The sequence below is a fragment of the Zea mays genome, chromosome 8 (assembly GCF_902167145.1).
Source record: "Zea mays cultivar B73 chromosome 8, Zm-B73-REFERENCE-NAM-5.0, whole genome shotgun sequence".
NCBI classification, from domain to species: domain Eukaryota; kingdom Viridiplantae; phylum Streptophyta; class Magnoliopsida; order Poales; family Poaceae; genus Zea; species Zea mays.
In genome coordinates, this window is record NC_050103.1 from 180,331,403 (window position 1) to 180,345,810 (window position 14,408).

A 14,408-nucleotide genomic window follows, 5' to 3' on the forward strand; every position below is an offset into this window, starting at 1 on the left:
CTTGAAGGAACCACTGTGCCATTGTCCGGCCTCTGAAGTCTGAAATTATCATGGTCTCATGCCACCCCAGACTCTGACTTTGCATGCACCCGTCTAGCTTGGCCTGGGTTCTTGTGCAGCTACCTGTCTAGTTTCACTACACTCTACAGTTGCCAATGAACAGTTTAGTTTGGGCCACAAAGAAGCAGTTTACTGTGCAGGTTCCCTGGCAGGCCAGGGGGTGGAATAATTAACCAGATATTCTCTGTTCCGATCCAGGTCGATCATGTCTCTGCAGCATTGTCGCCGCTCATGCCTAGCCTTCCCCCCCCAAAGCTAAGCTTCGGAGAATGCATGCACCTGCATCATTCTACCCAAGACGCGATTTCAGAAACTGAACATACCTGCTGCGAAACCAGGCCCCAGCTGACGAGGCAACCTAGCGACAGCACCGCCGAGACGTGTGTACGTGATTACGACTACGAGCTCGATTAGGGTGCATGAACCTGATTGATTAGAAAGAGAAGGATGGGGATGGGGGCGGAGGAAAGGAAACCGTCCCCTTGCCGTTTCAGCCTGTTGTTGTTGGTTGGATCGGGGGGAGGCCAGGGGGGAAGGAACAAAAGCCTCCGTGCGCCCTGGGCCCTCGTCGGAGACGGGCTGGCCTGGCCTGGCCCGGTCGGTCTTTGCCCGGATTTGACAACTCGGTTCTCGCTGGAGGCCCAGGTCCTGGATCGCACGGAACGTGCAGGGCCCAAGACGACAGCCTGTTCATGCGTGGCCCGGGCCCAGCCTGACACGGTGCACGGAGACGGAGGAGCCGCAACAGTTGGTATGCTCTGTGCTCGTCAGCCGGGTATATGCATGTGCATCCTCCCTCCGAGAAGAGCAATCCACATACCCCCCAGCAGCGACGGCCCATAAACTGTGCGCAACCTGTGAACATGAACGGCGCCTATCCTTCCCAGTTACAGTATACGACTGCTTTAAAAAAATAAAAAATAAAAACCAAATGCAAAAACATATATGATGAACATGGAGAACAGGAGTGACAACGTGTGGTTGCCGGGTCACTGCTTCTTGTACCAATTAGAAAAATCCAGAGGACTGCAACAGCAGTGGTTGTTCATTAATCGTGGATATCTATACAACTCTATTAAGACCCTAAAGAGGGCGTCCACAACCTGTGTGCCCCCGTCGTGCCCCCGCCTCTGTCCTCCTCCCACGCCCGCGCAAGGCACTCAGCCCCCGCCGCCGCCCACGGCCACACCCTCTATCTCGCTCCCTCAACCGCGCATGGACCCAGCCCCCGACACCCACGCCAGCTGATCTCGCCTGTGGATACCGTGCCCCTCCCCGCGCCTCCCTCGTTGCGCGACGCCAGCGCCCGTCGTGACCGGACGACCGTGCCTAGCCTCCTCCCCCACGAGATTGTCGCCCTTCCCGCCCCCTCGTCACACTGCCGCCCCCTCCGCCCCTCGACAAGACTGCCGAAATTTTCGCCATCCTTCACCCCTGCTCCGTTCTCTATGGCGAGACTGTCGCGCCCGCCCCACTCGCCGATGCGTCTATTTAAAGGGCCCGATATTTGTGAGAGGCCGTGAAGAAGGGAACTCCAGTCCCGCCGACGTCCCCGACCTGCCACCTAGGCCACGAGCCGCCCCGACCTGAGTCAGCAGCTGCAGATGGTGGCAAACTTGAGAGGGATCGTCGTCGTGCTGAGGCAGATGTTCTTTGTGCTGCCTAAGGCTTCGCGGCATCGTTGCGCCCCCGAATCAAGGACCAGACAGTTGTCAACGCGCACCTCGCGGAGGAGGCCGACGTCTACATCGAGGACGACATCGTCATCGCCGTCCGCCCAAACATCCTGGTGAGTGCTTGATGGCTTATGCCTTCGCGAGATTGACTTGTTAGTTCCCAATTATTTTAGATCCTCACTGTGTGTGTTCCACTTGGGTTACCTTAGGATCTTTATCTGGTACAGTAATTTTTATGTCTTGATATCATTCTAGGTTGATGTTGATAATGTCAGAGTAATCGACGTAGCAGGCAAATATGTCATGCCAGGTGAATTCATCCAGGTGGATGTCACGCCGTGACCTTGGCGTCACTCCTCCTCCTATAGTGACGCTATTAGAAATCCAAGTTGGGGATTCTGTAGGTCGGAGGAACGGACTTGATAGGATGATGTTCAGGACAAATGAGCGGCTTCCTGGTGCTATACTGCAAACTTTTAGTTCAGAATAATCCGGTGTCCTAACAAGCGCGTGTCCTGACGACAAACCCTTAGTTCAGAATAAGCTTATAACCACCATGAAGTTTCACTGTTGTAAAATTGGCTGTTGTGGGCATGCCAGTTAATCCGGTGCTCCTATGGTGACATGTAATTTCTAATATCCTAAATATTTTGTGTTGTGTCGCTCAGAGAGGTTTATGGTTTTGTCTGCGAGTGGAGGCTGGTAGCAGTATAGCTTAGAAAGCACCCTTTTGTGTGTATGTAGCGAGGGATCACACAAATGATCCTGTACTACTCATGATAATGTTCTGATGTCTGAATTTCAGTTGTTACTGCATGCTTCTTGTTATGGAGGACGAGGAACATGACTTTGCTATTTCAGAACTATAAATCTGTAGTGCAAAGAAATTGAGTAAACTAAAACGTAAGAAGCACTGCTATGATGCAGTTAAAAATGCTCTGCAAAATACTAGGCTGAAGGAGTCGATGTCAGTGTCACCAGCTTTTACATTTCTCTCTGTGAGCTGATTTCTTCCAAAAGCATCATCATTATTATTTTTCTTTCGAAAAGCACTATGAACTTATTTCTTATCCCTTTTTACATGAGATATGTAATTTGAAGCATTCAGTCCAGATCAGAGCCGATCGATCTGTCCAACACTAACAGTTGGTCTGTTCTCGTCAACAAGCCGTCGCCTTGCCAAGCTGGTGTTTCGCTGTCGCATCACCATGACACCATCGGCACATGGCGAATGGAGAATGGGGAGGAAGAAGAGAGGAGAGAGCTCACCGGAACACCTCACGAGCGGGCGGCAGCGACAACCAGCACTGACGTCGACTGATTCGGACGGAGGAGGCTTAATAGTTCTCGACAGCTGCTAATCAAGATTTTGAGTCTATTTCGTCGGCTGCGCGTCCTATGTATTTTCATATCGTTCGAATCCCTCCCCAACGCCTCCGTTTCGACGAAGCCAAATATGACGTGTTTTATAATGGCAAAAATCTCCATACTGTCTTGTGCTGAATAGTTGAACAATCTGCTAGGAGTGTTACTTGTTGCACATTTTATAAGCCTTCCGGTGAATGTTGCAGGTGGAACTGACATCATGACATGCTACGGCACCTAGAGATGGAGTTCATGGGCACTGTGACCATAGATGACTTCTTCGACTTCTTCGGTGGCCATGCTATGGCACTGGCGGGTGGGACGACGATGCATATTGACTTTATCATTCATGTGAACAGCAACTTGACTGCATGGTCGGAGTCCGACAAGCACAAAGCAGCAAAAGCTTCCATGGATTATGGCTTTCACATGGCCATTACAAAGTGGGATGATGAGGTTGCAAGGGAAATGGAAGTGATGGTCAAGGAACATGGTCAGTGTATACATTTTGATTTTTCTCTACTGTTAAACATTTTCTTAAGGAATTAGACAAAAAATTGTTACATAAAGCAACTCCTATCCAGGGCAGAGAATCATCGGTGAACCTGTGGTGATTCCTATGCAATTCCTGTGACTATGCTGTTTTTCCCTCTAATTTCGCTTCAACTTTTGGTGTTTTCTTGGTGCTGTTTCATCAGAAAATATTGTTTTACCATCTAGCTGATTGAGCGTTGTTAGCTAATACTTATATTTTGGTTTCTGACAGAGTCATGCAGGCCTAGGTCAACTCCGTCGACATCGCAGTGACGCGCCCTCGACAAGCGCCCTCGACAAGGGCAGTGTCAACTGTTTTGATAATGTAGTACACAACCAAATAACTCTAGCAAGAATTGGAGATGAGGGCATGTCAGTGAGTTGACATGGTTTCTTTTTCTGTGTTTTTGCTATCAACAGATGCAATTATGCATTCTCTATTAATAGTGTTTCAACCAACTAATTGTAGTCTTCTTCCTGCTAACTTGAAATCAAGTGAACATATGGGGGCCTTCTGACCTTGAGTTATTAACTGGGGCAATGAGATCTTTTATCCCAACAGAGCAATGCTTCACACACATAGCTTTGGTGCTGATCGAAATGCATATTCACCACAATCTACAGACTCTGATATTGTTCTTGATGATTAAGTAGTTTGGGTATCTGCAATGTTTGCCAAACCAAGGTGCAATAATGGAACTGGTAGTTCAAACGTTAGTGACATGAACCCTGGTGATACTGCTATAGTATATGCATGTGAGTTGCTAAAAATTAAGGGAAATTTTGATCCATCTAAGGCTGCTGCCCTTGGCCTTAGGCCTGGTCCCAAGTATCGTGAACTCCGACTTGGGAATTCTGTGCAGTCTAATCAATTTGATGAAATGGTTAGTCATGAATAAAACACTTTTGTTATGTTTGTTACCCTTTTGTAGTACCTTCTCTTGCAGCCATTTTATGTTTTTTATAATATAATTCCATTAGCTATTTTTCTATCTGTTTGTGCTTTTGTGGAGGACTGACATAGGATCAACCAAGCATGATCGATAGTATGAATAACTGTTGATATTTCTGCTGCATGTGGAAATAAAATGTTGTGAGATCATGCTAATGTTACAATTTATATATTAAGGCACAATAACCCTAAATCTTGGCTGGAGAATACACCTTGGCTCCATGTGTTGGTCCACCAGGAATCTTTGCAGCCTCCATATGCAGTAAATAAAATCTCTGTAGCCTCTTTGGTGGTAGTTTCCTTGATGCATATTTAGAGTCTACATTCTCTATCATCTCTATGTCTATGTGTAGTATGTATGTTCCTATTGCTAATGGTTTTCAATTGGCCAGGATCCTGCAAATCAGAATGGTGGCAAGTGGATAATTAGATTCAAAAGGCACATTTCAGGTTGATTTTGGGTGGATTTTTGTTCCTACTTGCTATAGGACCTTCCATTGTTGGAATGGTCTTGGTAGCTTTTCTTTCTCAGATTTGATTATACTTGGGTAGATTCAAAAGGCACATTTCTCAGATTCAAAAGGCACATTTCAGGTTGATTTCAGCAATGATAATTCCATGATCTGGACATCTGGTACTTGTCTTTGATGTGCAATCTGACTTCCATTAGCATCTAGATAAGATCCAATGTTTCCCGTTAATGGCTACCAATTGATTTTACTTATACGGTTGGTGACTGTGGTATGCAGATTAAGAAGTTCAGGGATGCACTTGCAAAGCACAAAGCAGATAAATGTAGCCTTGGCCCAACTTGGGGACTAGAATCAGAACTGTTGGCCCTAGCTGCAAACAAGGATCTCCAAGGAGACACTACTGGTTTCAAGCATGGAAGACTTCGCGGAGGTCAGGACCGCTGACAAGCCAAGGCTTCTGACATCACTGATGCCATAGGCAATATAGGGATATGATGGCATGCCCTTGGTCTCATCCGAGAGATGAAATGTGGTGATCGCCACTTCCTTTATTCACGTGCAGTTCTTCACTATTCTTTGTGTGTATAGTTTGTTTGTTCCTTTTCATAGTCGCGGGGTGTAAGCTTCCAGATTTTTACTTGTGAAGTCTGCCCACACTGGCTGCTAGAAATGAAAAAATGTGTTAGCAGTAGCAGCAACAAGCGTTGTGGGCGTTTGATCTTCTGGAAGTCGTGTGGTGGTTGTATGAATCTATCTACTCCGGTAATGTTGCATTTCATAAATCACTGCACATGAGTTTCTCTTGTTCTTTATAGTGAAATGAAATGGTATGGTGGCTTTGTGAGTGAACCATTATGGTTTACCATGTCTATTTTAACTCGTAAAAATAGTACCAGAAGGCGAGGTCATGGCCTGGTACCAGTAGTGAAAGGCCTAGGTCAACTCGTCCAATCGAGCCCACATTTCTGGCGACTAACGGGAGCAAGATTATGGCTTGGTACTGGTAGTGAAGGCTCATGTCGACTAGCCCAATCCAGTCCATATTTCTGGCGGCTCACGGACCTTCATATTTTTGTAAAAATAATGTAAAATTATGCACAAGTTTGAATCTTAGTTATTGGTTCCACGTTCACATTCGACTAGCCCATATTAATATTTTATAATAAATAGAAAAAATAATAAAATCGGATTGTACCAGGCCTAACTCGTTTGCAACGCACATGCATTGTATTATTCAAATAGATGATGGTAAATTTAGATATATATATATATATATATATATATATATATATATATATATATATATATATATATATATATATATATATATAACATATACATCCGAATCCACTAATTTTCTAAAATAATTACTATTTTGGAACAAAGGGAGTACTAATTTTTGACATTCGTGGCAACGCACGGGCACACACCTAGTAGATAAGAAGACAACACAGCATGTGACAGGCCACCCCCGCGCGCCTAGCGCGGTCCGGTCCGGTCCGGTGGTGCGCTCCTAGCGCCAGCGGCGATGTCCCCGTGGCCCCCTCCGAATCCAGAAACTCCGCAGTGCACGCACAGGCACAGCACAGGGGCCCGGCCCGGCCGCAGCAGCCATCAGTAGCAACAGCAATGCCCTAGCCCTACTGCCCAGCGCCGCCTGCCACGGCACACACAGCAGGACGTGACAGCGCCGAGCTAGAGGCTAGAGCCCTCGGTCTCGATCGATCGATCGCTCTCTAGGTCGGACGTGTCTTATGGCTGCTGCACTGCACTGCCACACGCACGGCGCACACCGCTAGTACCTGCACGCCACAACGGCACTGCACGCTCCTGGCAGCGCGTCGTAGTAAAATTATTAAACGGCGTGGAGCACGGCCGGCACGTACAGTACGTTGGTGAATTGAAATCGGCGTCGACCGACCCTCGAGGGCACGGGCACGGCAGGCAGGCGGCAGCGATTGGGCTGGCTCCAGTGCCGCCACATGCGCGTGCCCGTTCGCCGGAGTTCCCGATTGGCCTGGCCGGGCACAGCGCCGCTGTCCGGGTCCAGGCGCCAGGCGGTCCCTCAGGCTCAGTCCCGCCGCAGGCGCAGGCCGCCGCTCTCGTCTTCCGTCGCGAGGGAGAGGGACCCGTAACGTTGTAGATCTGCAGTACAGTAGCACGTACGTCTCGCTGTACCGAGCCTTTGGCACGTGCGCGAATGACAGACTATAAAAATATATATTCACAATGCATCTGCTTGGTGTCGTAATGTTGTTATTTTGAGGATGGTAGTACCTTCATTGTTATTATCATCTTGGAAGTAAGAAATGCTTCATGTTTCATGGTAATTTGTTCCCATAGGCAACATGACAGCACATAGTGTGCATGAACTTGGAAGTAGTAAAGAGACTAGTATCATTATTAAAATATATACAGTGAATAATTAATTTGAAGAGCTTATTCTTACAACAACTGACTATAAAAATAGCATACAGAGATATATGGCATCATAAATTTTAGCTAATAAGTTCATAAATCATATAATAATATCATCATATATTAAGAGTTTTTTTTTATATTTCGAAGTATTCGGTCTATTCGAGTTTTAAAGGTTAGGAACCGAACTCATACGCTAAAATATAGCACGTATAGGAACCGAACCTGAACCCGAAAAAATTCGAATAAATCGACAATTCGGCCCCCTACCCATAGGTCCCCTTTATTTCTCTGTTCACCAAACTAGCACTAAATCAGCAGCTCAAATCAAAGGGAGAGAAAATAAAATACGAAGAAAGAAAATATTAACCACCATAACATGGTAGTAAAACGGAGAGGATAGCAGTGACAACACAAATGACATTGTATGCTTTGTGAGCAAGCGGTTTAAAGGACTCTTGGGCTTTTGATTGTAGGAAGCCGATAATAACTTTCGATGATGATTTTAGTTTTCCTAAATTCAAAAGGCCACAGTAAGCCTATAAAACCTAGATTTCTCATCTTCCCATATAAACTTGGCTTTTCAGAAGCTAAACCAAGAAAGCTAGCCGTTTGTTCTCGCTTCTAGTTTTTCACACTGAGAAAGCTACTTAGAAGATGAAACAAATAGGGCCCAATACCTCGATAGCCTGTTCCTTCTAACTAGTAGCGATTTCCACTCTAGTTGGACACGCCCTTCGAACTGTTAAATGATTGCAATTTTGCCTAGGTTACGTTAAGTTAGATCAATTATTTCATTATACAACTTTTTTATAAAACAAGTCATACATTAATTTTGTAGCAATATACATCAATTTAGGGGTCCTAGCTGTATTGCATCATATAAGTTGTTGGACTCTATATATATATAAAAAAATACAGAGACGACGTTGGCCCTATACAGAGCTAGTATAACGCTTTGAGACACCTCTAGTTTTTGGTATGGAATCAGAACAAAGTTTTTTTATGCGTTAGCTAGAAAATTTTATGTATAACCTCAACTTGAAAAGCTATGACTGAGAAGGGTTCCATTTGTTGTATGACAGAAATCATAGATCGATTTTATTATGACTTGTATCGATTTAGAAGTCTAGCTATATACTGTATGTAGATATAGATATAGTATAAAAAATTTGAATACTGCATATAGATAAAGATGCGCTCGATTGCAAACCTATGGACGAAGACCACTCAGGGAACGAAACCGCCGAGTGAAAAGAAGGGAAGCGGCCGGGCCTTCGAATTAAAAAGGCGTCCATTGAATACAGAGATCTTGTCATCAGTGCAGTGCATTTAAACGGCCAAAAAGTGCGCACGGAAGTCCAGTGCCCGAAAGCGATGGCTCGACAGAGAGATAAAGAGAAAGGAATGGCCGTGGCCTGTGGATCAGTGGATGGAACATTGGCAGGTCGAGTAAAAGGTAAACAGGAGGTCTACATTAGCGCACACACAAACCTCCATGTACACGACGATAATACATACACGCGACTTGGTGCTTAAAAACACACACACACACACCAAAAAAAAACTAGGAAGGCGAAGCAGAAGCAAGCTAACTTGGGAAGCTGCTGGGGAGGAGCCAGAGAGGATCGATCGGCCCTTCGCTGCTAAGCTAAGTACTCCTCCCACTTCGGTTAACGCTAACTAGTGGCGCGCGGCTCATTGCCCGTCCAGCTCCAGCATTACCGAAATAGGCAAGTAACCCCACCGCATGCACCAAAACAGGCCATATTAGCAACTTGCGGAAACCCTGCTCCCTGCACCCAGCTACCCACCACCACCACAAAAAAAAATCTAGCTACTAGAGTGGTCGCTCCCCAGCTGTACACATCATCATCGTCTCGTCTCTACCTTGTTCTTCTTCTTCTTCTTCGCCATCATTTCTCGCAAGCAGACTCGCTCGTCCTCGTTCGTCATGGTTGTTGCTGTTGTCGTCCTGTAAAGCTGGTGTGTGCTTGACCGGCCGGGGGCCGCCCTGCTAGAGTGCTAGCTAAGCAGCTAGCTTAGATGCTACACCTCTGAAACTGGGCCAGCCTGTTGTCGCCGAGCCTCGTCTTGTACGCGGCCGTCTTGTACTCGCCCCACGTGAACTCCCTGTACAGGCTCTCCTCGCCCTCCGCCAGCAGCTGCGCCAGCGGCGCGATCCGCTGCTCCAGCGCCGGTCCCGCGAAGTAGATGAAGGAAACCCTGGACTTGAGGCTGTTGGTCACCACCCGGTGCTTCACGCTCTCGAACCTCCCGTTGGTCAGCACCTGCACACACACACACACACAAAAACACCCCTGTGCCTGTGAGACATGCGTGCGGTGCGGATCTTGCTCGACCTGCAGCTGCAAAGCTATGCTAATTAACGCGTCCTTGCCGTCGCGTGGCGTGGCGTGGACGTACGTACGTGTATGGTTCACTTATTTTAATGCTGGTGCGTGATGACTGATGAGAGCCGAATGCCCTGAGTTGACTGCCTGGCCGGCAGATCGCGGCCTTTTTCCAGTTTGACTTGTTCGCGAATGCGCGCGCGCGGCACTAGCCACTAGGTTTTATTTTAGTATAGTATGCACATATCATATCACCACAGAATCTAGCTAGCTCGCTGGTGCAGCACTGTAGTCGAGCGGCAGGTAAAATAACAATAATAATAAAAAAAAGAAACACAGCCGACCGGCCCACGAACGAACGATCGGATCGATAGGCAATTGGCGTCACGTGTCAAAACTAAAGCGCACGCCCACCTGCAACGAGTCGCCGACGTTAACGAAGAAGGCGTCGCGGTCGGAGGGCACGGACACCCACTGCTGCGCCTGCGCGGCGTCGCGGAGCGCGACCTGCAGGCCGGACGTGCCGTTGGAGCGGAGCACGGAGATGATCTGCGGGTCGGTGTGCTCGCCGAAGCCCGTGGCGGTGGCGGTGCAGCCCAGGCCCTGCAGCGCGGGGCAGGGCGGGTAGTGGTTGACGCGGAACACCTGGTCGCTGCCGGCGCCGGTCACCATCGAGCTGAGCGCGGCCGCGTCCGCGATGCCCAGGCCCTCCGCCATCGCCTCCAGCACGCGCGCCGCGACGTCCCGCACGGCCGCGACGTACTCGTTCAGCGCGCTCCTGCAGGAACGACAGCGGTCAGTAATCGGCTGGCTGGCTAGGCGAGACGCTCGCTCGCTGGCTCGTACGTGTACGGTACGGTACGGTATACTCACCGGAACGCGGCGCCGGATGGGACGGGGCAGGCGTCGGAGAGCGACGCGGAGTCGACGGCGAGGAGGAGGTACTCGAGCCACCCCATGTCGCCATTGAGGCCGATCCGCTTGCTGCCGTAGCCGAACGGGTACGACGCGCGGGGGCCCGCGCGGTCCTTGTCGGCCTGCGCCTGCGCGAAGAAGCCGACGGCCTCGGACTCGGCCACGTCCATGGTGGCCGCGGGCACGCCGTGGTTGACGACCTTGAAGAAGCCGAAGCGCTCGCAGGCGTCGACGATCGCGCGCGCCGCGCCGGGGCCGGACAGGTCGACGACCGGCACGCACGAGAAGCTGTCCCTGGGGCCCGGGGACCGCAGGAGCGGGATCTGGTCCACGACAGGCGGGTTGGCGAGCACCACCACCATGGCTGTCTGGCCGTGCGGATGAGCAGAGCGAGGTCGAAAAAAAACAGGGGGAGGTGGTGGAGTCAGTGGTGGACTCGAGGTCGAGGCGGTGTGCGTGTGTCCTACGGCTGCTGCAGCAAGTGCATGTGGGGGAGAAGTGGGAGAGCCCGTGGGCAGCATATATAGATCGGGGGGCGGGGCGACGGGGCGGCACCTGGCTACGGTGACGCGAGATGGGCCCAGCTGACAGGGAGAGAAAAGGGATGCATCGGGGGTGGATCGCTTTGGGTGCATGGTGGCGGCGATGGAGCCAGAGCAGTCGGGGACCGGGCCGTGACGTGCCCGGCCGCGATCCACCGGTGGCAGGACCGGCCGCCCGCGCTGCTCTGCTGCATGCATGGCTCAACGGGAAACGCATACGAGGCGACTGCACGTCGGCCATTAGCCGGCCCTGCCAGTCCCAGTCCCTCCCGTTAACCACGCCGGCACTGGGACCGCTGCGCGGGCGGCCAGACATGAAGATGATGTTTTGGTTAGGGACGACGCTTGCATGCGCTAAGATGAGGTGAACCTGCCCTTGATCCGGCATCCTTTTCTTGGCAGGTCGGTGACTCGGCTCATCAATAACTGGGGTCCGAACGGCACCGGCCGTAATGCAGCATGTCAGGCTTTTCCTCACGACCCGTTCCCGTGTTTCGCCTAAATTATTATTATTCTCCCCGCGAAACCAGAGATGGGCGTCCAAGGCACAGGCAGCTCCGGGAATTAGGCGGGCGTTAGTGCACCACACCCCGCTCCAGGCAGTCCATGCTGCGTGTGCGTACTCCTCCTTGCTGTGTCCGTGACGCTCTGAAGTAGATAAGCATGACGAGACGAGGTGAGTAGTCCTAAGTGGCCGTGTAAAAGCACGTGCCAGCGATAAGACCAGAGCAGGTGGAGGGAAAAAAAGATCATAGTATAATCAAGCGAGTGATAAGACCAGAGCACGTGAGAGATCATAGTACGTACAGTACGTACGTACGCACTAGTAAAATAAAATCCTCGTTAACTACAGGTACACTCCTCGCTCGACCACTGTCCTGCCCACAGCGCATCTCTCGTAGTTTCAGCTGGGTTGGTACTGAGCCCGCCTCGGCTAGGACGACGGGGCATTGGGAACTGGGAAGCAATGCTGATGTGTGCTGTGCTGCCTTGCTTCGGCGGCGAGACAGTGGAACCAACTAATGATAGGCGGCTCGATGGACGACGCGGTCGCGGCCATGCAGTGCAGTGCAGGCTCGCTCTCGCATGTTCCGCTGATCCCATCCCGATCCGGTCCGGTGCGATGGCATCGGCACATAGAAACCGCAGACAAGCAGCGGCGCCTGCCAGACTTTTTGCCCAAGCCACGTATTGGTACCAACCCGACAGTACTCCTGTAGTATAGTTAATCTCGGGTCCGCGCAATGGTGGCTCGCCAGTCGCCAGTTGGGGCAACGGCCGCTTCGATCCCATAAACAGGTCCACCCTGGTCAAAGCTTTTCTCCCGGTTTCAGACACCTTTCCAGTATAGTAGTAAACATTTCCGTACCCGCACCCCCTTGTGAATTAAAAGGATTGAAGGGAAAATTAGTTTATTTTTACCTTCATCTCCTCCAGTCTCGAAGGAGATTTGAGGTTCTCGAAGTAGCTCTTAAGGGGTGTTTGGTTGGTAGGAACTAATTTTTCATCCATTCATTTTTATTCTATTTTAGTCTCTAAATTATCCTATATAAAAAAAACAAAACTTCATTTTAGTTTGATAATTTAGGAACAAAATTGAATAAAATAGAGAGACTAAATTAGTCACTAGAAACCAAACCTTCCTTAATCCATACGCGCCAACTTCTACTACTTCTATAATATTCTTTTTTCTATAGATTATAGCTGTACCACACAAGTTGGCATTTGCTGACGCAGCTGTACGGCAGTACCGTACTACGTGCCCCCCATGCCATATTGTATTGCGCACCTGCCAGAAATATAATGCAGTGCGCCCGGGGTGGCGAGCGACAGACATTCTGATATGATCCAGGAGCTGCAATCCTCTGCGATTCCCAGGGTGAAAGAGAGGCTGACCTCCCGGCCAGACGGCCATGCACATTGACCGTGTGTCCCCAGGAAGGGCTAGGATTAGTAGTAGATCTCACCTTTTGCTGAGTGGATTAGCTGGACCGGCATCCCTGTAATATACTACGGTATGTACTTGCTTGTTCGTCAGACGTGCGTGGAGACCAAGTGATCGCGTGCATGTGAATGTGATGCTTATCTGCTCCATGGATTTTTTTTCCCTGCGCAAACTGGGGGTGCGCCCTCCCCTGTGCTTTTATCCACCAAAAGATTAAATGTGAGATACATAATAATGGTAATGATTCACACTTGAATAACGACGGTAACAAACGACCTAGTAACGTAAATAATAATGATAATGATTCACACTAGTGCAGATACCGTTTGCGCGTTCACACACGCTGTGGTGCCATGCATGCACCGAAACACGAGACACCGGCCGATTTGCATCGCGCTTCGCTTTTACGACCGGTCCACTATGAACACCGCAGCACTGCCGGTGTTCTCTGCTAGGTACAGACGTACAGTGGTGGTAGCATACATCACCTGAGCGTGGTGAGGCGGCGAGCGCACGCGATGGCACACCGCTCACCACGGCAACTACTCAACTCACGCGTGCTCTGGCTTGCGTTGCTAAAAAAATAAAATAATTCCCTGGAAGTGCCTGGCCGGCCGGCCCGGCCGTGACGTGCATGGCCGAATCCAAGATAGGCAACGTGCGTGAGAATAAAAGCCGTAAGCACACCGCGTACCGGCGAGGGTGGCAGCTAGAGATGGCAATGGGTACCCGCTACCCGAAACCCGGTGGGTTTTTGCTCTATTAGGGTATGGGTTTGGGTCAATTTCTCTACCCATGGGTTTGTTAATGGGTTCGAATGGAAACCCAACGGGTACGTGGGCATGGGTTTGTTCTTCCACTACCCATACCCGCAAACCCATGGGTTTTTAAAACCCCCTTAAAATCAACATTCCTTATAAATATGTCTCATAGTATTATTAATTGAATATGTTCTAATTGAAATAAACTTCATGTAACAAATTTTAGGCTAAAATTAGTTATCACTTGTTCCTTTTATGCTAGCTTATTAATGTATTGATTGTCATTTACATGATAAATTATTTTTTATGTTGATGTTAGTGGGTATGGGAAACCCGTTGGGTACCCGAAACCCGTATGGGTATGGGTTTGGGCAAAATTTTATACCCGTCATGGGTATGGGTTTTTTAGCGGG

The 14,408-nt window shown here is 49.4% G+C and overlaps 1 protein-coding gene across 1 annotated transcript; it reads right to left on the reverse strand.

Moving 5' to 3' along the window:
• Positions 1 to 8,911: 8,911 nt before the first annotated feature.
• LOC103636636 (gibberellin 2-beta-dioxygenase 3) lies at positions 8,912 to 13,679 on the reverse strand. The gene is made up of 3 exons (XM_008658994.4): positions 10,706 to 13,679; positions 10,247 to 10,610; positions 8,912 to 9,769 (listed from the first exon to the last, which is right to left on the reverse strand). Exons 1-3 carry the CDS (start codon positions 11,485 to 11,487, stop codon positions 9,521 to 9,523), a joined length of 1,395 nt encoding a protein of 464 aa, XP_008657216.3. The 5' UTR covers positions 11,488 to 13,679; the 3' UTR covers positions 8,912 to 9,520.
• Positions 13,680 to 14,408: the final 729 nt, after the last annotated feature.